Here is a 24,599-nt window from a genome sequence, read left to right as displayed (position 1 = left end):
CCAAAGCGTTTGACAGGACTTGGCATGACGGGATTATTTACAAGCTCATGCGGCTTGGTTTTTCGGCTCATCTCATTAAAATTATTAACTCGTACTTGACCGGACGCAGTTTCCGCGTGCGAGTTAACCACGAATTCTCCTCTCCCCGCCCAATCTATGCTGGGGTGGCTCAAGGAAGTCTCCTCGCCCCCGCAATCTTTAACCTTTATGTGAATGATATTCCTAAGGCCCCAAATATCGATCTTGCACTATACGCAGACGATACAGCCATCATTTCTCAACACTCAAACACCCTCCAGGTAATCTCACAATTGCAGAGTTACCTTTCGACCTTAGAGCTCTGGCTCGGTCTGTATAAAATCAAAATTAATGTCGCAAAATGTGCTGCCACCATGTTCATCCGAAGAAATATCCCAAATTTACCCAATTTAATGCTCTTCGGTGAACCTATTCCCTGGGTCTCTTCTTACAAATATCTAGGTGTTTTACTAGACTCAAAATTAACTTGGCAGCCTCACATCCGCAAAATCATAGCGGGTGCGACAGCTGTCAAGACCGCCCTACGCCCCCTCTTAGCTAGTCATAGCGACCTGTCAACTGATAACAAAATCTTGCTCTACAAATCAATGATTAGGCCGGTTCTTACGTATGCGTGTCCCGTATGGGGCCCATGCGCACTGACTAACAGAAAACATGTCCAAATTTTTCAATCTAAAATGCTTCGGCAAATTCTAAAAGCTCCGTGGTATGTACGGAACGAAGAGATTCATAACGACCTCAAAATTATGCCCATTAATCGCTATATACAGCGACTTTCGGAAAAATTTTTCAAAAATATTCAACGTGTCGCTAATCCTGTGCTTCATATGCTACCCGTATACGATCCTGCAGTTGCTTCTTCCCGAAAGAGGCCCAGAGCGGTACTCAATAGGGAATATTCGGCTCTGCCTTTTAAACGGGCTAGATATGAGCACACCGATAACCACGTGAATAATTACCTCTCGTTCCTTAACCCCCCCCGCCTCTAAATTTCTTTAATGCACACGGCATTAACTCGAGGAACCTCTTTAACGTTTCTTTAACAAGAAACATCACAGTCAAATAGGACTGCTTTAACTTACTATCATCTTTCAACTAAAATAAAACTGAAAAAGTTCCCTCTAAAACTGAAAAATATTCTTTAAATTTTAACTTCTCTCTTCTTTTAAGAAGGAACTTTCTTAGGCGCTTAACAGCGTCCTTTTTGGCTTTTAAAAACCGCAATGACTAGCGGTCAAAAATAAAATGAAACTTCTCCCTCCCAGCTGATCACTGACAGAACCACTTTTTCGACCTGTAAACAGGTTCCCCCCTCCCCCCCCCACCTCGAAGAGCGCGCATCGGAATTCCCCTGCGTGCCCTTCATCTGACGTATGTCAAGAAAATGATTATCAAGGTTCAAGGAAACTTCACCTTTTATATTTCTAGTCAAAATTTTTATGGCTGCCCCTATCTAAATTATTCTGGCCCTTTTTCGGCGCAAAATTAAGACCTTCTGAGTTTTTTTTGCCTTTTTTTGACTCAGTGTGAAGGCACTTACTCCAAGTCATTCGGCTTATCAAAATTTTTACCCTATTTGACAATACCCTCTTTCGGATGATTAAATTTCCTTTGAAGATGTGGAGGTAAAGGCGTAATTGCCTATGAACTCCGTAAATTGCACTTCCTTGATCCTTGATCCTTGCAGTCCATCCATCCATTTTGCTATGGCCAGTGTGCAGCTAGTGAATGCCGCTTTACCGGCTCCTGAGATGTGGTGGCACCTGAAAACAGTAGTTCTGACAGTTAGGTGGTGGTGACTAAAGGTCAGGAGAAAAGGGGGTGACCCTGCGTCACAGAATGGGAACCAGACTTATTGGAAAACGCGGTAGTGGGAAAGCATTCTCTTTTCCTAATGATTCCCTAATAATATAGAAGATTGAGGAGAAATACGTAATATATAAAATTTGCATAAATTGATAAATTTGTGAATATATAAAGATACTTGCGTAAGGTAATTCTGGAGTAGTTAAGATAGAACATGCATAAGGTATAAAGTTCCTGAAAATAAAGAAAATTAAGTATAATACATATGTACAAAAGAAATAAAAGTTAATACATGGCAATTAATAATAATAAGAAAGCTGGAGTAAATTCAATCTGGATTAATATAAAGTGAAATCAAATGTAAAATATATACAGATATATACAAGATGTTAAGTCGGAAAATTTTGATTGAATTGATGGGCCGCCCAGGGCCTCAGGTCTTTATCTTCTGGCAAGGGAGCATAGTTAAAGACTTGGAATTGGTACATGAAGGGACAAGTAAGAGCCTTATTGAAAAATTTTTCATTTGTCTTCTGAATGAAATCTTTGATGGGGTCTATCTTTAGGTCCTTATGTAGGGTGGCATTAGAAACGTAGAAATGCGCGTTAGTGATTAGCCTTAGGAATTTATTCTGGATGATTTGGAGCTGTTTAATTTCTTTGTCTTTGATAGTAGCCCAAGCAGGCGACGCATAACAGAGGATGGGCCTGATGATAGCTGTAAAAATATGTTTCTTGCTTTTGAGATTTAGCTCTGAGTATTTTCCCAGTAGAGGCATGAGGCTCTTCATGTTTCCATAGGCTTTGCCTTTAATAATTTTGATGTGATCAGTCCAGGTGAGTCTATGATTAATGGTGATGCCAAGATATTTAGCTTTGCTGACTATGGGGATATTCTTGTCAAAGAGTTTAAGTTCGTTAGTGAGGATTTGATGAGTTTTTCTGTTTCTGCTGATAATGAGAAGCTGAGATTTCTCAGCATTAATAACAATACGCCATAGTTTGCACCAATGTTCAATCAAAGGCATCATGGTTTGGAGTTTTAATATTGCAGCATTGGGGCTAAGGGATTTTACTGCAAGAGCAGTATCATCCGCATAGCAGCCAAGGAATCTGTTAATTTCATGATCAGGATTAGGGAAGTCGGATACATAAAAGAGATAAAGTATGGGTCCTAATATTGAGCCTTGAGCGACAGAGGCACGGATGTACTTGAAACTTGAGGTGTCTTGTCCAAAAGATACTAAGAATTTTCTATTTTTAATGAAGGAATGAATAAGTTTAGTCATATCTGGCGAAAAGTTAAGTTTGATTAATTTGAAAATAAGCCCCTCATGCCAGACGCGGTCAAAAGCTTCCTTGCAGTAGAGAGGCGGTAATAGCAGGGATACGTGGGAGTGTGTCATGTGATCGGAAGTCTTGACTCTGATTCGTAGATGTGAATTGCAAATGCATTCAGTAAAATTGAGATGACACGCGAGCGAGTGTAGTAATAAGCATAGAAAACACATAATTTTGTAAAAAGCACTTAATTCAAAGTAAAATGGAATAGCAAAGTCCAACGGCTATTGTGAACAAAGTCCTTGCTTTGACAAGTCCGTCTTTGCAGTGGAAAAACCACAGATTGCTGCGTGCTTGGGTGGTCACCCTCCCAAGTACTGACCGGCGATACTGCTGCTTCAAAATAAACATTGAGCTAATGTAAACAAACATGATACTAATGTAAACAATGATACTACAATGTGAAAATCTTGATTAAATGAAGAGACGAGAAAATAAATTTATATATACATTATGTACAGTTACCATTTAGTATTATGGTGTATCGTTCGCGGTCTTTTCACCATATTTTCCTCTGTAGGGTCGTAGTTTATGAGTGATCTTATGTTATCATGCTGAGAGTTTGCAACACTTTCAAAGAAGTTATGTGTAGATCTTAGAATGGCATCTTGAAATTCTGGAATGTTCAGATCTTCATATAGTTGATTGTTGCGTACGAACCAAGGGGCGTTTGTCATGGCCCGGAGGATTTTATTTTGGAGAACGCTGAGTTTCTTCCTGTTAGTTTTATTTGCCGTAGCCCAAGCAGGGGCGGCGTAGAGAAGAATTGGTCTTATTAAAGTGAGGAAAAGAGTCCTTTTTGTATTGAGATTTAGTTTTGATTTTCTTCCAATGATTGGATAAATAGCCATAAAGGCGGCATTGGCTTTATTGCAAATGTAGTTGATGTGTTCTTTGAAGGTGAGCTTGTTGTCAATATAAACTCCAAGGTATTTGTAGCTATTGGCTTGTGGGATCAAGTTATTGTCAATTTTTATATTAATATTGATAGGGTAGTTTTTCTAATATCGGCGATAAAGGACGATGCAGCACTTTGAAGGATTTAGATTAATTTTCCAAAATTTGCACCAGTTTGAGATCCTTTGAACATGAGAGTCAAGTTTATCAATGGCATATTGAGGGTTTATGGAATTTGAAAGAATCACTGTGTCATCGGCGTATTTGAGTATTTTAGCAGAGGTTGGATTTGGCATGTCATAAGCATAAATATTAAAATTTGTAGGAGAGAGGACAGAGCCTTGAGGGAGTCCTCTGTAGATATTTTTAATATTTGAGAGAGTATCTCCACATCTCACCTGAAACGTTCTATCTTCTAAATAAGAGATGATGATTTTTATAAGATTAGTAGGTATTTGAAGTTTTGATAGCTTGTAAATAAGGCCAGCATGCCACACTCGATCGAAAGCTTTTTCGAAATCGAGGTAGCATGCTGCAACAGTATTCCTCTTTTGGAATTCAACTGCAACATATTCAATTAAATTTAGAATTTGGTGCGAAGTGGAGTGTCCTTTTTTGAATCCAAATTGCTGATTATCGATTTGATTTAAATTTATTGTGTATTCATTTAGTCTTCTTAGAATAATTCTTTCAAAGATTTTACTAATTGCAGGGAGCAGACTGATAGGCCGATAGTTTGTAACTTCTTTTGGGTTTTTTCCTGGTTTCAAGATCATTATTACAAGGGAGTGTTTCCAAATTTTTGGAAAATAAGAGTGTCTGATGCAGGCGTTGAAAATGTTGCAAAGTAAGGTTATGCAGTTCGGAGGAAGAGCTTGGATTGCTTCGTTATTAATGTTATCAAAGCCCCGTGCTTTCTTCTTTTTAAGATTTTTGATAATTTCTGTGATTTCATCTGTGGAGGTGAAATTAATATAAGATCTGGTGCGTTGAAGTTTAATTTCTTCGGCTTTATTGTTGATGGTGTAATCTTGGGGGGTATCTTCAGTATGATGGTCGAATATCTTGCTAAGGTCATCTGCCATAGCTTCAGCTATTTCAGCTTCGGAATATGCGATGTTACCTTGATAATTGATAGGGTATTTATAGTTTGGGTTTTTATTGCGGAGAGAATTTGCTATTTTCCAGACAGTATTTGGTTGAATGTCAATATTTTCTAACAGAGCATCCCATTTTTCAGATCTATGGTTTTTAATTTCTTGCGAGATTCTGCGGGTCAGATAATTAACTTCTCTTTTGTCTCGAGGGTCTCTAGAGAGATGCCAAAATTTTCTTTTTCTATTTCTATGTTTGATTAGGTCGATGATATTTTGTGGAAGATTGAAGTAGCTATTGTTTCTTTGGATATACGCTGCAGAATTCATTGCCTGTTGAATATTGTCAGTTAAGTAATTTATGCAGTTTTCAATTTCTTCAGTGGTATTCATGCTATTGTTATTAGAGATATTCATGAGTTTGTTTTTAAAGATAATCCAATTCATATTAAGTTTAGGTTTAATGAGGGGAGGATAAAATCCATAAAAGTCGAAATTAACGGGCAGGTGATCCGAAGAGAGTTCTTCTGTCACTTCAAGATATGGAGTGGATTGGATATTCTTGAGAATGAGGATGTCGAGGATGTCCGCACGACCATCAAAGTGATATCTCGTGGGTAAGTCTGGGGCAATAATCCTGATTTCATTGTTTAGAGCATAATTTCTGAGCGTAGAGCCATTACGGTTGTTAACGTTGCAGTTCTAGCTACGATCTTTAGAGTTTAGGTCCCCCGCGATGAGAGTGGGGTACCTATAATCAGTCAGTCTGTCAAGATCTGCAGAGAGGAGGTTGTTACTTGGTGAGTTATATGCTGAAATGAAAAGGTATGGTTCATTGAAGCCTGAGTAGACAAGTGCAGCAGTATTTTCGATATTTTGGGTATTAATTTTTAGAGGAGTGAATTTTATATGACTTTTAATGAGGATTGCTGTGCCCCCTAAGATGTTGTTGGGGCGATCAGTCCTAATGATTTTGTAGCCTTCCAGATTGAAGCGGGTTTTGTTATTAAGATGTGTTTCATTCAGAAGCATGATATCTATTTTATGGTGATTCAGGTAGGAGTGGAGTTCATCTTTTTGTCTGGAGACCCCATTTGCGTTGAAGAAGGCAACTTTTAGGAAACTATTGGTAGTTGAGATAAGGTTGGGATTAAATTGATTGGGTTTAAAATTCATAATCCAGGTTCATGAAATAATCCATTGCGGCCATGCCGACTTCTAGCTTTTCAATGAGTGATTTTGCTTCTTTGAATTTTTTGAAATAAGTTTTAGCTTGCTGCATTTGGGTTTTAATCCAAGTAAAGAAACTTGGTGTTTCTTGACTTTCATTGTTGGAGTTAATATTGTTACTATTGCTTGAGCTATTATTGTTGTTATTTGGTATGGGTGATATTGCTGGTTTTTCTGGTAGTTTCGGAAAATCGTTCTCGTTAAGTTGGAATGACTGCATATTTTTCCTTTTTTCTTTTTCGGCCTTTTCGGCGGCTAATTTTTTCTTTATGTTTTCTGGGTTTTTAACACACCCACGGTATGAAGAGACGTGTTCTTGTCCGCAAAGGGCGCAAGTAGGTTCTTCAGTTTCTTTATTCTGTTTGCATAAATAAGTTTCATGTAATTGTGCGCATTTGAGGCATCTTGGTGTGTAATGACACAGATCCCGTGTGTGTCCATAGCGTTGGCATTTGTGACATTGCACGGGACCTGGCCGTGCTTTGTATCTTGCCATTTGGATATTTAGACCTCTAAGTTTTTGAATGTCAAATATTTTCTTTCCGTCTTCACATCTTTTAACATCGACGATGAAGACCGGGAGTTTGATTAGTTCTCCGTTTCTGACAGATGTTATTTGTCTTATTTTTTCGATTGGTATATTCATATCGAGAATTTCTTGTTTTAAGATTTCTGTATCAGTATTTGCTGGTAGTCTTTTAATTACTGCTTTTATTGGTCTTTTTGTATTTAATTTAAAAGTATGGAAGGGGATTGCTTTCTCCTTTAAATATTCTGTTATTGTTCTATAGTGGTCAGGGGTGAAGACACGAATGGTGAGTCTTCCTCCTTTGAGATCTGCAGTGTAGTTTTTAATTTGTAATTTTTCTTCGAATTCCGATTTTATTTTATCCCAGTTGCCAGTGAAGTCTGCTAGTACAATTGGTGGGATATGTCCTGCCGTCTTTTTTGGTAATATAAAAGGCGCATCATTAGTGTCTTCTTCCATGTTGGTCTCTTGATTAAGTATTTCGAATTTGTTTTCCTGTGGAGGGTAAACAATCTCAGGTTTATTGAGTTTTTGTGTTTTCCGTGGTGAAGTGAAACCTTCACTATCTATTTCAGTTTTCTTTTTTCGGCCTTTCCCACTAAGGGTGAGTTTGTGTCTGCTTGTATCATCATCCTTTTTGGGTTTCGATGGGGTTTTAAGGTAGTGTGCTTGTATAGTAGCTTCATTTAGTTGTTTTGCAGAGCTAATCTCTGATTTAGAATTTTTTAATTCATCCATTGGGGTGTCGTTAATGTATGTTAGGTATTCTATTTGCTCATGAAGCTGATTTATCCTAGGGTCAGCTTTAGGTATATTTGCATTTGTTAAGCTTTCGGCTTCAAGAGCTAAAGCGTTAATTCTAAGTGTAAGATTGTCGTAATCTATTGCTTCGCAGTTACTCCCACGTATCTGCTCTAGGTATTTGTGCAGTTTATTCCCGTCTATGTTGTTCATCCCGGGCAGCAATTAACCTAACCAGTGGCTCGGTAATGCATACTCTAGATCAACAAGAAGAAAAGAATAACTTACCAGACATTCGGCGATAGTAAATGATCCAGTAATCCAAGAGTGGTAATCCGGTAGAGAGCGATCTCGAAAGAAAGCAGAGCGCAGAGAAATCCGACCTCGTCATTAGGTGCTCAGCGGTCGAATGCTCAATGACTAATGACTGATGATCATGACTGATGACGATGACTGATGGCGCGGAGGGCGTGTCTTGCCCTTTTGGATGGAGGGTAGATGCCGAACTCTCGGCCAATCACGGCTCTCGGTCTCTTCTGTGAGCTGCGAATAGCAGGATCGTATGCTGGAATCTGCTGAAGTGCTCGGTTATCAATCTGTTCAATTTTGAGGAATAAATTTTGACTAAGCTTTTTAATATGATAATCTACAGGTTTAATATTTAGGTCCGAATGAATCACATCTGTACGGACGTACCAGGCTGCATTCAGGGCCATACGTAAGGTTTTACTTTGAAAAGATTGAAGTTTTTTCACATGAGTTTTTGCAGCAGTACCCCAGATTGTACATGCATACATAAAGACAGGTCTTATAATGGATGTATAGAGAAGGATTTTGTTTTTAATTGACAGATTGCTCTTTCGAGCTAAAAATGGGTAAAGTTGGGCCCTAGCACCTTTCGCTTTGTTCAGAACATTTTCAATGTGAAGGCGCCAGGTTAATTTTGAATCAAGTACAACTCCTAGGTACTTGTAAGAATTTGACCAGGGAACATAGTCATCAAAGAATTTAATATTAATGGAAGGGTACGGGAGGGGGCTACGTTTGAATATCATTGCAGCACATTTAGCAACATTAATTTTGATTTTCCAAGTGATGAGCCAGTGCTCAAGGCTAGAGAGATAACTCTGAATGGTTTGGACCAAGTTTTCAAGGCGTTTGTGTTGAGCTAGGATGGCCGTATCATCTGCATAAAGTGCAAGAGTGATACTAGGTGATTTTGGTATGTCATTTAAAAAAATGTTGAACAAAATTGGGCCTAAAAGTGACCCTTGGGGGACGCCGCTTAGTATAGGACGGGGTGCCGAAATGAAAGAATTAACTCGTACAGAAAAAGATCTATTAGTGAGGTACGAATTAATTATATGAATTAAATGGGCCGAAACGTCAAGTCGTATGAGCTTGATAATAATTCCTATATGCCAAGTCCTATCAAATGCTTTGGCTATGTCAAGAAATAAAGCGCCAGTAAGCATTTTGTTACGAAACCCTTCGTGAATGAACTCCACTGTCCTCAGCAGCTGGTGCGTGGTGCAGTGTTTTGCTCGAAATCCATATTGTTCATCAATCAGAACGTTGTGATTTCGGAGAAAATCATTCAGGCGTTTAAGTAACACAAACTCGTATATCTTGGATAACGAGGATAGGAGGCTGATAGGTCTATAATTTTGAGGATTAGAAAGGCTTTGGCCTGGTTTTGGAATAGGCACAATAAGTGCTTGTTTCCAGTTTTGAGGAAAATAGCAATGCTGTATCATAAAATTTATAAGCATTACTAAGAAAAATAGATAGTTGGTGGGTAAATTTTTAATCATACGATTAGAAATAGAGTCCATACCAGGGGCTTTTTTGGGTTTGAGCTTGGTAATGTATTCACTTACCTCGCTCATGGATGTATAGTGTATATCTCTCGCAAAAGGCGAGGAGGGGAAACGTTCAACATCTTGTGGGAAAGAACTTGCGCTGTTCGCAAAAATTCCTTCATTATGTGGTGTAAATTGGGTTTGAAGAGAATCCGCAATTAGTTCGGATTTCTCAGCGTCTGTGTGAGCCACCACTGCGTCCGTAGCTAAGGACGGAATGACAATGCCAATGATTTAAAAATTTCGGAGTTCCTATGGTTCAAAACCATCTACCTCCACATCAGAATTACTAAAAGCGAGCAGAAATAAGAAAAATGTGGCATAAGTGATTTACTTGATGCACACTAAAGGGAGGCACAGGCTCGAGAAAGTTTAGGGATAGAGATGAGAAAATAAAAACTTAAGTTTCATAATTTTTTTTTATAAGTTTTTAAAAACTTTTTTGTATTTTATATTTTATACTTTTTTTTGGTTTTTTATAATTTTTTATACACAGTACAAACACTAAAGCAAAAAGTGGATAGGAAAGATTTTACGATTAATAGGCTCATTGGCATGTGGCTTGTGTTGGGGAGTGCAAATAATTATTGAGATCGCGATGAAAATATTCATAGGCAGATTTGAAATCTGCGGGAGATGTGATTCTTAAGTAAACAGATTGATAACTTTGCTTGAAGATCTTGATAGTGGTAGCAGAAGATGTAATAAGCAATTATATGGCAGCTCGCTGAAGAGACGTCCTTCCTTCATGGCGCGGGAGCTGGAACTGATGTTGAGCTTGCTTGCTTAAATGCTAATTGCTTATGCTTATATTAGCCCAGTTGGGCTTTAATAAGCTATATTGATCTAATCCCCTAAGGACAATCAGAATGTCAACTATCAGCTAGTTCCCAGCCAGGAAATCGGAGCGGGTAAGGAAAAGAGGGCCCATCGGCCATAGTGACAAAGTCCAATCATCAAAGTAACTTAACTCTTACCCCTGAGACAAGAGTAATAATCACGTGTATGGAGCTATGAAGATGCAAAAGAAATGAAAATACATGAAATGTGCATAGGATACAGTGTTGAACATGTAATAAACAAATGAAAGTGAAGTAATGTACGCATAAAAATGTGTTATTTACATATTTGAAAACGAGTGGGCTAAGTGACAAAATTGTGATCCCTCATTCTGTGAGCCGTAAAAGGCCTGATATTGTAGTCCTCAGGAATGCAGACATAGTTCAGTACATCATTAAAGTTTCCTTTACTGCAATTCAAGCCTTTGTCAAAGAACTTGCTGTTAAGTTTTTGCAGATATTTGTCAATATATTCAACTTGTAAATCATCGTGCAGGAGTTTGTTACGGATGTAAAAATGCGCTCCTGTCATGGTGCGTAAGATTGTGTTTTGAGTCACCTGCAATTTGTTGATATCTGAGCTCGTAGCAGTCGCCCAGACAGGGGACGCATAACACATAATTGGTCTTAAAATGGAAATATAAATCTGTCTTTTCCTTCTCAGATCTAACTGCGAGCTGCGCCCTAGCAGTACTTGTAATTGTTGAGCAATTCCTCTGGTCTTGTTTGCAATGTAATTGACATGCGTACTCCACGTGAGTCTTCGATTCAAGTAAACACCTAAATACTTGGCCTTGTTTACCATCGGGACACGTTGGCCGAATAGGTAAAGTGGCTGAACTGAGACCAGTATTTTCTTCCTTCTAACAAGAAGTAGCTGTGATTTAGTCGCATTGATGGAAATCTTCCACCTGGAGCACCACTCCTCAATGTCCATAATTATATCCTGCATAACAGAAATTGCCCTGTTAGGCTGAATAGATCTGACCGCTACAGCGGTGTCATCCGCATAGCAGGCCAGCAATGTATTTCTGTTGAGTTTATCCCGCGGGAAATCAGCCGCATAGAAAAGATAGAGTACTGGGCCAAGACAGGACCCCTGGGGGACGCCTGCAGCGATAGTTTTGTATCCAGAATGACTTTGCTTGCAGCTAACTGTAAAGTAACGATTTGCAATATAAGATCTGGTGAGTAAGATCAGTTCTCTAGGCAAATTCATCATTATCAATTTATATATTAAGCCCTCATGCCAGACACGGTCAAATGCTTTGGCCACGTCCAGCATGAGCACTGCAGTACAACTCTTATGATGCAGAGCAGAGCCGATAAATTCCACAAGCCTAATCAGTTGTTTAGATGTGCTCCTAAATCCGTACTGATCTTCCGGAAGTACCTGTAAATAAGGCTGGAATTTCCTTAAAATTATTCGTTCAAAGATCTTGCCTATATTAGAGAGCAAGCTTATGGGCCTGTGATTTTCCGCCTTAGTGATGTCTTTTGCAGGCTTCGGTAGTAGGAAAACTTTTGCGTACTTCCAGCAGTCCGGGAAGTAGCATAACGTAATGCATATATTAAAAATGCTGGAAAGTCTTGTGATTCCACCGCGCGGGAGGTTCCTGATCATTAAATTTGTAACTCCATCAATACCTGGGGCTTTCTTGGGGTTCAATTTGGAGATAATATCCGTAACTTCTCTTGGATTAGTTAAACCATCGGCATTTAGAGCCGTGGGAGCACCTAGCCATTCTTCTACTTTCATTCTGACTTGGGTCTCAAAGTGAATATTACGAGGTGTCTGATTGGGAGAAAACTGCTTTTCAAGATGTGAAGCAAAAATCTGACATTTGTCAGTATCTGAATAAGCAGTGACGCCGTTGTCAATAATTGGCCTATCACACTGATGCGTCCTCTTTAACATTTTTGTAAACTGCCAGAAGGCATCACTGTCTAAGTTTAACTCCTCCATTTTAACATTCCAAGCCTCACACTTTAATTTATGCATTTCAAGCTTAATATGCTTACTGATCCTATTTAACTCCGTTTTAATAATTGGGTCCCAGGTGATATTATACCTCCTTCGCAGCCTGTTTCTTTCGGCTATGAGAGATTTGACGTACCTTGGAATCTTAGCGATTTTACAAGACCTTTGAGTAACCTTGGTGGCCTCATAGTAAGAGTCATTAAGACATGTAGTAAACTTATCAATCTCCTTGTCAATATCAGAAGGGCTTTTCATAGCACCTAATTTAGGGAGCCTCACTTTCACAACATTGTGGTACATTCTCCAGTCGGTATGGGTCTTAACATTCGTATAATTAATACTGGTGACCCCTAGTGTAGCAATCACAGGAGTATGATCAGAGCTTAAGTCGTCTCGAACCTCCAGCACCATATTAATTCCTGTATTAGTCAAGATGATATCTAGAATATCAGGAGTGTACCTGATGTTGCTGGGCCTGAACGTCGGTACGTCAGGCGCAAATATACCAACTGGGTGGTTACTGATATACTCTCTCAGTACTTTACCATTGTGATTGGTGCTACGGCAGCCCCAATCTTTATGCTTACTATTGAGGTCGCCACCAACAATCATTATTGAAGAATCCGGAATAATATTTTGTAACATTTCCTCAGTTAGCCTATTAGTAGGGGGGTTGTAGATTGCCGCAAATAAGGTATCTCCAATCTTAGGCAAGCTAATAGAGGCAATCACAATTTCATAGCCCTTGTCTCTTTCAGTCGAAATTAAACAAGATGAATATTTACAATGAACGTAGATGAGTGCTCCACCTCCTCTGTGATGTAACCTATCACATCGGTAGGTTCTATAATTTTTGATGCTAACTCTGTCTCCTGGGGTGATGTGCGTCTCGGAGATCAGGCAAATATCAATGTCGTTCTCATACATAAAGTCCTCCAACTCATCTTTCTTTCCTCTTATGTTGTTAGCATTCCACACTAACATCTTGATTGGCCTAAAATTATTATCTTTCCTATCCATGATTGGGTTCATTATTGACCGCGTTGAAACTACTAGCATTGGCGCTAGGAGCTAAATTTACTTGTAGAATGCCGGAAGCCTTAATAGCCTCAACAAGGTTTTTAAGCCCTTCAAAAATACTTCTAGCTTCATCTAGAGTATTCATTGTTTGCCCGCCAACAGCGGCGGCATAAGATTTATTGATAATTACTCTATCACTGAAATTCTTCAAAGGCGGATTTTGAGTATTTATTTTGGGAAAATTCGGGCAACCCCTGTAGTTGCTTGTATGATCTAATTGGCAATTTATACACTTAGGTTTATCTTCTCTTGGCTTGGGGCAGTCTTTTGAATAATGATCGCCAGCGCATTTCATGCATTTCGGGTCATGCATACATCCTGCCTGGGCATGATGAAATGCTTGACACCGAAAGCATTGTACCGGCCCTTTCCTTCCTTTGTAAGCTTCTACTTTAACATTCAGCAAACATAATTTAGTTATATTATGTATCCCTCTCGCTTTTTCATTCCTCTTCAAAATAACTAGAAACAGGGGCAGATTAAATTTTTCTCCATTTCTGCGTCTTACTAATTGCGAGACTCGTTCAACTGGGAAACCTCTATCTATCAGTTCATCAGATATCTCTGAGGTTGGCGTGTCGATCGGTAAGCTGCGTATAACAACTTTAACCTTCTTGTTTTCGGGTAAAATAAATGAGTGATATTTCACTCCTTTGGCATTAAGTAATGCAGTTAAACTCTTATGAGTTTCTATACTGTCAACTTTTAGCTCATAGTGGTCTTGAGCTTTCATTATACCTGATTTTAGCTTAATTCCTGCATCTTTAAACATTTCCTTATATTTTGACCAGGAGTATTTACCATCCTGTATAATAATCGGGGGAGCTTTATTGCTCACTTTATTTGGATGTATGAATTTATCCACATCCTGCTCATTATTTTCGGCAGAATTGGTACCAGTTTCATGATCATGAGCATCACCTATTAGCCCAGCCGGGCACGTGACCTCATCTGCAGCACCGATAGGCCGCACCATGCTTTCCGTCTGAGACGTACTCGCAGCCGGCTTTTCGGGGATCTCACTAGATGGCGCCACATTAGCGTGGGCTTTATCCATATTATCCACGTCTGGGGCTGTATCCATATTATCATAAGTTATTTCCGTGGTCGGCTCAGCTGTCGAAACTTCTGACAAAACAGAGGAATCCGTCAGAGTAGACTTTCGAGAGGGTTTTCTTAGTCTTCTAGTAAAATCTCCTTTAGGACCTGAGTCCGTGTCGGAGCTGTCTTCATTCAGTGCTTTATGTTTTTTCGACTGCTCTTCATCTGAGCGCGCAGGGCTGCTGGCTCGTCTGACATTAGTTTTGTTGATTCCAGTTATTGAAGAATCACTGTCATTAACCTTAGGAGCAGGGATGTTTGGTTTGGGAAGAGAAGTAGAAGAACGATCAGCGTTCAGTTCTCTGTCAATGAAAAGTTTGAGGCGTCGAAGGAATTTAAGGTCTCGTGCGTCCTTAGATGAGAGAGATCCATCAGCTTCTTTGATGCATTCTAAGTTGGTAATCTTAGAGGCAATAAAATCAATCATTCGATCCATGGTGGAGCGGATGGCAGAAAATGAAGCAGCGGAGAAAGCAACCAGAGTCTATTGCAATGCCGACCTACTGTTACAGCGGCATGCACTCTGATCAGGTATAATAAAAGAAGAGTTCTAATATCACAAAATCAGGAGCGAGCAGATGCACGTCTTACATGTACGATAGTCAAAACTCGAAAAAAAAAATGATGTTGAGAGGCCAATGCCAATGATTTGAAAATTACGGAGTTCCTATGGTTCAAAACCATTTACCTCCTCATCAGAATTACTAAAAGCGAGCAGAAATGAGAAAAAATTTTGCATAAGTGAATTACCTGATGCACACTAGAGGGAGCCACTGGCTCAAGAAAGTTTAGGGATAGAGATGAGATAATAAAAACTTAAGAATCATAATATTTTTTAAAAGCTTTTAGGTTTTATAATTTTTTTTGTATTTTAAATTTTATACTTTTTTTTGGTTTTTATAAATTTTTTATACACAATACAACACTAAAGCAGAAAGCGGAGAAGAAAGATTTTAAGATTAATAGGCTCATTGGCATGTGGCTTGTGTAGGATAGTGCAAATAATAAATATGAACGCGTTGAAAATATTCATGGGCAGATTTTAAAAATCTGCGGGAGATGTGATTCTATGCGAACAGATTGATAACTTTACTTGGAGATCTTGGTTGCAGGTAGAGATGGTAATAAGCATTTATATGGCAGCTCGCTGAAGAGACTTCCTTCCTTCATGGCGCGGGAGCTGGAACTAATGTTGAGAGGGCGTGTCTTGCCCTTTTAGATGGAGGGTAGATGCCGAACTCTCGGCCAATCACGGCTCTTGGTCTCTTCTGTGAGCTGCGAATAGTAGGATCGTAGGCTGGCATCTGCTGAAGTGCTCGGTTATCAATCTGTTCAATTTTGAGGAATAAATTTTGACTATGTTTTTTGATAAGGTAATCAACTGGTTTAATATTAAGGTCCGAATGAATCACATCTGTACGGACGTACCAAGCTGCGTTTAGGGCCATACGTAAGGTTTTACTTTGAAAAGATTGAAGTTTTTTCACATGAGTTTTTGCAGCAGTACCCCAGATTGTACATGCATACATAAAGACAGGTCTTATTATGGAAGTATAGAGAAGGATTTTGTTTTTAATTGACAGATTGCTCTTTCGAGCTAAAAATGGGTAAAGTTGGGCTCTGGCACCTTTTGCTTTGTTGAGAACATTTTCAATGTGAAGGCGCCAGGTTAATTTTGAATCAAGTACAACTCCTAGGTACTTGTAAGAGTTTGACCAGGGAACATAGTCGTCAAAGAATTTAATATTAATGGAAGGGTACGGGAGGGGGCTACGTTTGAATATCATAGCAGCACATTTAGCAACATTAATTTTTATTTTCCAAGTGATGAGCCAGTGCTCAAGGCTAGAGAGATAACTCTGAATGTTTCGGACTAAGTTTTCCAGGCGTTTGTGTTGAGCTAGGATGGCCGTATCATCTGCATAAAGTGCAAGAGTGATACTTGGTGATTTTGGTATGTCATTTATGAAAATGTTGAACAAAATTGGGCCTAAAAGTGACCCTTGGGGGACGCCGCTTAGTATAGGACGGGGTGTCGAAATGATAGAATTAACTCGTACAGAAAAAGATCTATTAGTGAGGTACGAATTAATTATATGAATTAAATGGGCCGAAACTTCAAGTCGTATGAGCTTGATAATAATTCCTATATGCCAAGTCCTATCAAATGCTTTGGCTATGTCAAGAAATAAAGCGCCAGTAAGCATTTTGTTACGAAACCCTTCGTAAATGAACTCCACTGTCCTCAGCAGCTGGTGCGTGGTGCAGTGTTTTGCTCGAAATCCAAATTGTTCATCAATCAGAACGTTGTGATTTCGGAGAAAATCATTCAGGCGTTTAAGTAACACAAACTCGTATATCTTAGATAACGAGGATAGGAGGCTGATAGGTCTATAATTTTGAGGATTAGAAAGGCTTTGGCCTGGTTTTGGAATAGGCACAATAAGTGCTTGTTTCCAGTTTTGAGGAAAATAGCAATGCTGTATCATAAAATTTATAAGCATTACTAAGAAAAATAGATAGTTGGTGGGTAAATTTTTAATCATACGATTAGAAATAGAGTCCATACCAGGGGCTTTTTTGGGTTTGAGCTTGGTAATGTATTCACTTACCTCGCTCATGGATGTATAGTGTATATCTCTCGCAAAAGGCGAGGAGGGGAAACGTTCAACATCTTGTGGGAAAGAACTTGCGCTGTTCGCAAAAATTCCTTCATTATGTGGTGTAAATTGGGTTTGAAGAGAATCCGCAATTAATTCGGATTTCTCAGCGTCTGTGTGAGCCACCACTGCGTCCGTAGCTAAGGACGGAATGTTAGATTTGTGTTTGCGTAGGCGGGCTGATGCGCGCCAAAGACTGTTATCATTGGTCGTTAGGCACTGAATGTAATTCGTGTATTGTGATTGGAAGAAATGGTCACATGATGCCTTGATCTCATTTTGGAGAGCACGGAGTTGAATTTTTAAACCAGGATTTCTATTTCTTTGCCAAAGTCTCCGTACTTTATTCTTTTCTTTAATTTTGAGTTTAATTTCTTGAGGTAATTTACGAAAATTGGGTCTGAGGGTGGGTTTTGATACTTCCTTATAAGTATCTGTTAAAATGGTCGTTAAGTGATCAACTGCCGAGTCTATATCATGGCTGGATTTAATTTCAAGGGAGGGCAAACTTTTACTTTTAAGTTTGAAACTAAAATTGTCCCAGTTTGTAGAGACGAGTGCCGGAGAATTTTGATTAAAGATAGTACAATTAAGGTCTATGATTACGGGGTTGTGATCTGAGGATAAACAGTTTTCCACAGTCACGTGATATCCAAAAGGGATGTTTCGAAAGAATGCCAAATCGATGAATGAAGGGGCACCCCGTGAACCATATCTAGTAGGGGAATCCGGCGCAATAACTTTAATTTGGGCGCACTGAGCCCATTTTAGAAGGCCACGACCAGCAGGGTTTGATCTATGGCAACGCCAATGCTGGTGGTGACAATTTAAATCACCAGCTATGATTAGATTGTTGGAAAAGGTGAGCAATTTGTTAAAATCAACCACAGCTAAATTTCCACCTGGTGGAAGATAGGCAGAGATCATTACAAGGGAGGGCGAATTTTGAATGAAAATTTCGATGATTGTTGCCTCGAGTTTACTCATACTCGGAGTGTCAATTCTTTTGTGTGGTATTGAATTTTTAATATAGACACATGTGCCACCATGATAAACATCACGAGTATTAGAAGCTTGTCTGTCATTTTTATATAATGCATAATTTGCAAGCTTGGGAGCTCTCCCTGGCTGGAGTTTGGTCTCTTGGACAAAAATAATGTCAAAATCTTTCTCTTCCACATAGTCTCGAAACTCATGGAATTTGGATAGAATGCCATTTGCATTCCAGGTGCATAGTTTTAAGTTTTTCAATCCTTTCAAAGTATTGAATTTTACTGACTGGGGATATCAGAGAATTGGAGAGTAATATAACTCTCAAAGATATAGTAAGCCGCGTCAGCACCAGATGGAGCCACTCTGAGCTGCGGTAAGGCGTTTTTGGCCCAAGGCCCAAGGCGATATTTTCCGGAGTACCTTTGCAACTTAATGCAATTACCTCCACAACTTCGTTAAGGAAAAATTGAGGTGATTAAGACAAAGCACTGGCTGAAGAGTAATGAAGGAGACCATTATGGGCTTACGGGGAAGGAAGTGAATAAGGAGTCCATTCTATGGACGATAAATTCTTTCTGCTTTCAACCTGTTTTACTAGGTTGAAAGAGAGAGAGGTGACGGATAAGGGCAGATTCCTGAATGCATTGCATTAATGGAATCGCAAAGATTGAAAGACAATTAGCCGGGAATCATAATTTTCCAGGGCTCGGGAAAGGTGTATTAGGTAATACGGAAAACCGCAGTAATCGCTAATGCCTTGGGGATGGGCTGGGGGGGAGAGAGTCTTACGACTAAAGCAGAGCAGGGGAAGGTGGAACGAAAAGAAGGGGGGAAAGGATTCAAGAGTAGAAAAAGTTCTCCTACCGCCCGTGGCGAGAGTACAATAGGAGCAACTTTTGGAGCGGAAAGAACCGTGAGAGAAAGTTAACTGTAGAAAAGACGGAGAAGTCTTAGGATAGTTAAAGGGAAGGGAATTAAAGAAAAAACGTTAAAAGTTGGAGAGGAGAGGTGGATTAAAAAGTGGAAAGAAATAAAAAAAAAAAAAAAAAAATGGGGACAGAATTGACCAAAAATACCTGATTGCTGTTGATGTTTGAAGATATGCAAGCTTGTACATGTGCAGATTGCTGGAACAAAAATTCGTTAAAAAGTGTTTTGAGTAGCATGTGAGGGAGTTAGATTTAGAAGATTAGAATATTAATTTAAAATTCAAAAAATTAGGCAGTTTAAGTTGAATAATTAAGTTAGGTGATAAAATAATAGAGAAACGTTAAAACTATTGCAAGTCTGATTTAAGATTGTCTGGGCCGTGTTTTATGAAAAGATGAGGTCTTGGCAAGTGGAGGGGCATGTTACCTATAGCAGCACGGATATAAAACCGAGAAACGAGGCCGAATTAGGTCCGGCGGGCATGTGGGAGTATGGAATTAATTAAGGGTCGTCGGGTTAGGCCCGTGAAGTGCTTGTTAATTTAAAAATTTTTAGAAAGAATTCCTAGTCAAGCAGACACCTCCGCTTCGGCTTCCTAGGAAAGATGTTATAAGTTCTCTCAAGAACGCTCCTAGGTCGCTTAGCTGAGCTGGGCTCAGCTGGATCATAAGCAGGAAGCGAATGCAAGACTGGGTTTTCAATCTGCGTTAATCTATTAAAGAATTTAGCCGAATTTTGCCGGAAAAAGGCATCTAGGGGTAGAATTTTGAGATCGTTATGAAGCACTTCATTACGGACGAAATAATGAGCATTTGTCAGGATACGAAGCGTGACGCTCTGGAATACTTGTATTTTCTTTAGATGGCTATTGGCAGCAGTAGACCAGACGACAGCTGCGTACGTCAGGATCGGTAGGATGGTACTCTTGTATAAAAGAATCTTATTGTTGAGGGAGAGGTTGCTGGTTCTTTTGAGGAGAGACATCAGCTGGGTTCTTGTATTCCTTGCTTTTGAGATGGCGTAGTTGATGTGGGTATTCCAGAGCAGCTTCGCATCTAGATAAACTCCCAGATATTTATAGGATTCCACCCAGGGTATATTTTCTTCAAATAATCTGAGTGGAGGGAGTTGATTATGGACATTCCTCTTTCTGGAAAAGAAAACTGTGGCGGCACTTTTTGCGACATTAATTTTGATTTTCCAGGTAATGAGCCAGGACTCCAAGTCTGTTAAATACAGCTGTAGGTGATTGAGAGTGGCATGTAATGTTGAGTGCTGTGAAATGATGGCTGTGTCGTCTGCATAGAGTGCTAGATCGACACTTGGTGCTTGTGGTATGTCATTTACATACAAGTTGAAGAGCGTGGCGCTAAGAATTCCTCCCTGAGGCACCCCAGCCAGGATAGGGCGAGGAGAAGAGACAGAATATTTTACTTTGACAGAAAAGGTACGATTAGTGAGGTAAGAGTGCATTATGTGCACAAAATTAGCCGAAATTTCAAGTCGCATGAGCTTGAATAAAATTCCGATATGCCAACATCTGTCGAAAGCCTTTGCTACGTCTAAATAAACAATAGCTGTAGGCTTTCCACTGCGAGATCCTGTATGAATGATTTCAACTACCCTCAGTAGCTGGGCCTGAGTTGAGTGTTTAGCACGAAAGCCGAATTGCTGAGGAATAATAATGTTTCGGTTTCGGCAGAAATCATTCAGGTATCTAAGCAGTATAGCTTCGTAAATTTTACTAAGTGAAGACAGAAGGCTGATCGGCCTATAATTTTGAGGGACCTTTGGGTCCATTCCAGGTTTTAGAATAGGAATGACTAATGCATTCTTCCAGCTATGGGGATAATATTTTAGCCTTAGCATTGAATTTATCAAAACTGCTAGGTAAAATATGAATTTAACTGGTAGATTTTTAATCATGCGATTAGAAATCCTATCCAGGCCAGGTGCTTTTGCAGGGGTGAGATTTTTGATCAAAGCAGAAATCTCAGTCATTGTTGTGGTGATGGGATCCTCAGAATTTGTATCTGAGGAGAGAAATTCTTCAACTTGGTGTTGGACTTCATGCGTGTGCTCTGCACAGGAATCGAACATGAGTCCAGTGTTAGGTGAAAATTGTGTTTGAAGGCTGTCTGCTATGCGTTCAGCCTTTTCAGTGTCTGTTAATGCCATCCGGTCATTGACCATGCCCATTAGGGGGGGAATGTCGTGTTTTGGTTTGCGAAGCCGTGCGCTGGCAACCCAGAGGCTATTATCAGAAGTCTTTAAGGACTTAAGGTAGTTTGCGTATTTTTCGTCTGTGTATTTCTTAATGTCAGACTTGATCTCATTCTCGATCCTTCGCAGTTGCACTCGAAAGTTTTCCAAACGTGTATTTTGCCAGTCTCTGCGAAGGCGGTTTTTAATTTTGATTTTATTTTTAATGTGATCAGGTAATTTATAATAATTTTGCCTGAACTTGGGTTTGGAAGCAGCCGTAAATGCGCTTCCTAGGGTTTGGTTGAGCCTGTCAATGGCAAAATCAACCTCCTGATTATCGTGAATTTTGATAGGGGGGAGAATACCATTTTCCAAGACATACCGAAAGTTGTCCCAATTTGTGGAGACTTACGCCGGTAAATTTTGGTTAATTTTGGATGTTTTAAGGGTGAGGTGAACCGGATAATGGTCAGAGGACAATTCCGGAATCACTTCGATCAAATAGTCTACTGGAATATTTTTAAATAAGGCCAGATCAATAATGGAAGGAGCACCTAACCCCCCAGGAAACTGGTAATGGGTAGGTGTGTTTGGCGCAATAATTTGGATACGGGCGTCCTGAGCCCAAATTTTGAGTTTATCGCCATAGTTGTTGGCAGTGACACAATCCCAACTTCTATGACGGGCATTTAAATCTCCTGCGATAATCAGGTTATTTGCAACACCACTTAATTTTCTGAGATCAGAGATAAATGCGGGTCCCTGTCTCGGAGGCATATAGCAGGACGCTACTGCTATTGGGGGACAATTTGGAATATGAATTTGTACTATAGTCGCTTCTAAGGCCTCCAGTGGTGGCGTGGGTATCCTAGAATGCTTTAGGGAGCGTTTTACATAAATGCTAGTACCGCCACTAGCACGAACAGTGTCACTGATGCATACCTCTCTGTCATTTCGGTAGCAGAAATAATTCGCGATGTTCGCGCTAAGTCCCTCAACCAGATGTGTCTCCTGAACGAGGAAGAGGTCCATGTGATGCTCATTAATAAAATCCCGGACTTCGTGAATCTTCTTCTTGATTCCGTTGGCGTTCCAGTAGGAGATCAGGAGAGAATCTTCACTAGTTGCACAGTTGAACTTGAGGCCGTTAGTTTAAGAGGCCACAGTATGCCTCATAAATATAAAATGCTCTCTCAGGCCCCGTGGAGACATTTCGGAGCCTAGGGAGAGCATTTCTAAAAGCCTCAAGGAGGATCTTGTGTTCAATGCCAAATTCCGTGGCGATTTGGAAGACGCTCCGGAGGGTATCTGTGCAGCTTCCATCATCTACGGTCGGGGCTGGAGCCTGGGCCGGTGGAGTTGGCGGGAGGAGTGGACTCTTCTTCGGCGCTTGCTTCGGAGCTTGCTGCGTCGCAGGTGCTTGCGTCGGTTCCTTGGTAGATGATGGTAGTCCGGGATTTTTCCGTCCGGAAACGACATCACTAAAAGAGGGATCCGTGCTGCTAATTGGAGCTTTAACCGGAGCCGGTACAAATTTTGAAATCCCGCTATCCGATCTAATAGGGGGAGTTTTATTTTTATTGGCTGGGTTTCGGGGACAGTGAAACCAGTTTGCGGCGTGCCGCCCAAGGCAGTTCGCGCAGGTGTTGGCTTCCTCCGGGTCTTTGGTGCATTGGTACGCGTAATGCGGGCCGGCGCACCTCAGACACCGGATTGGCAGTGTGCACACTGCGGAACTGTGGAAGAAGCCTTGGCAGCGCCAACACTGGCTCGGCCCCTTCTTCCCGATGTGTTTCTCGAATTTGATTTCGATGCCAAACATTGAGGTCTCTTCAAAAATATCATAAACATTCAGAGACGGATTTAGCTGGACTAAGAATAATGGCATAGGATAGCGGGACCTGTGCCTACGGAGCTGAGTCACGCTGATAACAGAGTATCCTAAAAGTTGTAATTCAGCCTTAATTTTCTCAGCTTTAGCAGAATTAGGTAGGCCGCGAAGCATAGCCTTTACGGGCCGATCCTGTTTCAAATTAAATGACTTATATTCGGCGCCCTGATTATTTAAAATTTGGGCCACCGAACGATAGTCCTCTTCAGTCTGCATTTCAATGCGTAAAAATTTGCCTTTCATTCTGCAAATAGCCGTAGGCACAGTTGCTTGGACTAGAGATGTAAGAAACTCAAAATCTTTGGGTTCAACAAAGAAGAAAGGTATTTTCCTTTTAGCTTTGTTAGAGCTTTCAGTGTGGGGGGGGAGTACCGTCTCCGGGTTGCTCCACAAGATCGCTGTTTTCTTCCACCTTAACCGCAGGTTGGGTGGGAGGCAATTCCTCCTCTGGCTGTTCTCTCCAAAATGGAGGCAGGCTATTGTTCAGGACCTGTTTTTCTGGGGAAATCGGCGCACCTCGTGAAACAAGATGGCGAGGAGGCCGCTGAAAACCTTCTTCATCTATTTTTCTAATCTTTTTAGTTTTTGGAAATTCCGAATTTTCGCGGGAGTTTAAAGTTAGTTTCTGGATTTTTTTGGTGCTAGATAGTATTTTTTCTGCTTGTAATTTAGCCGGTTTTAGTATTTGCTTAGAATTTTGGTTTTTAGCCAAATTTTGATTTTTATCCAAGGAATCGGGTTTTAGTGAGATTTCATCGTTACTAAGTTCCTTAGCAGATTTAAGTAATTTTTTAATACATTCTTCCTCAGTTGGGGGAATGGCAAAGAGAGGCAGATTCAGGCGTTTAGCAAGAGTGGTAAGATTAAAAAGCGTTACCTTAGATTCTTGTTGCACGCACTTGAGGTCGAAGCTTGCCAGTGGTGTTGATTTCCTCGCTCTGGATAGATTCTGTTCTAGGTCAGTAAAACGAGCCTTGAGTAAGTACAGTTGTTTGATCTGGATCAGGAGGTCATCCGGATTCATTTGATGGTCAAGATTGGTGTCAGAGACAGGGACGTCGGTGTCCGTGGACGTCGAAGTATCCATCTCGGCGCTTGCTTCGGAGGGGTTGCCGGCCATGATTTCCGGCTTCGCATCACTGCAGGTGGCTTGTGGGGAGCTCATTGTCGCACGTCCTCACTCGACGAGAGACACCCTGCTAATTGGTCAATACCAGGTTGGTTTGAGATTTGAATAATTGCCAATAGGATTTCGGTGCAATTTAGCGTCGAATTAGCTCCTAAGGGGACCGATAAATTTGGAAGAATTTGGGGTGCAGCTTGTTGCATACCCGTAAGGGCAGCAGAGTATGATACTCCAGGGCGAGTATTATTTGCACT

The 24,599-nt window shown here is 40.3% G+C and overlaps 1 protein-coding gene across 2 annotated transcripts in view; it reads right to left on the bottom strand.

The window, feature by feature from the left end:
- The window catches only part of LOC146996120 (uncharacterized), a 408,015-nt gene extending 383,646 nt beyond the window's left edge, over positions 1 to 24,369 (bottom strand). The window contains exon 1 of one of the 2 annotated variants that reach the window (XM_085819971.1): positions 24,097 to 24,369. In XM_085819971.1, the coding sequence (XP_085676097.1) occupies positions 24,097 to 24,339 (243 nt within the window). In that variant the 5' untranslated portion in view covers positions 24,340 to 24,369. The remainder of the gene's footprint in view (positions 1 to 24,096) is intronic. The other variant, XM_085819970.1, reaches the window with a different exon arrangement.
- Positions 24,370 to 24,599: the final 230 nt, after the last annotated feature.

Source organism: Stegodyphus dumicola, chromosome 7, assembly GCF_044657685.1.
Source record: "Stegodyphus dumicola isolate Sdum_Otavi_A_Nest chromosome 7, ASM4465768v1".
In the NCBI taxonomy this organism is placed as follows: Eukaryota; Metazoa; Arthropoda; class Arachnida; order Araneae; family Eresidae; genus Stegodyphus; species Stegodyphus dumicola.
Note: the sequence above shows the minus strand (reverse complement) of the source record. Positions and strands in the feature narration are given on the sequence as shown.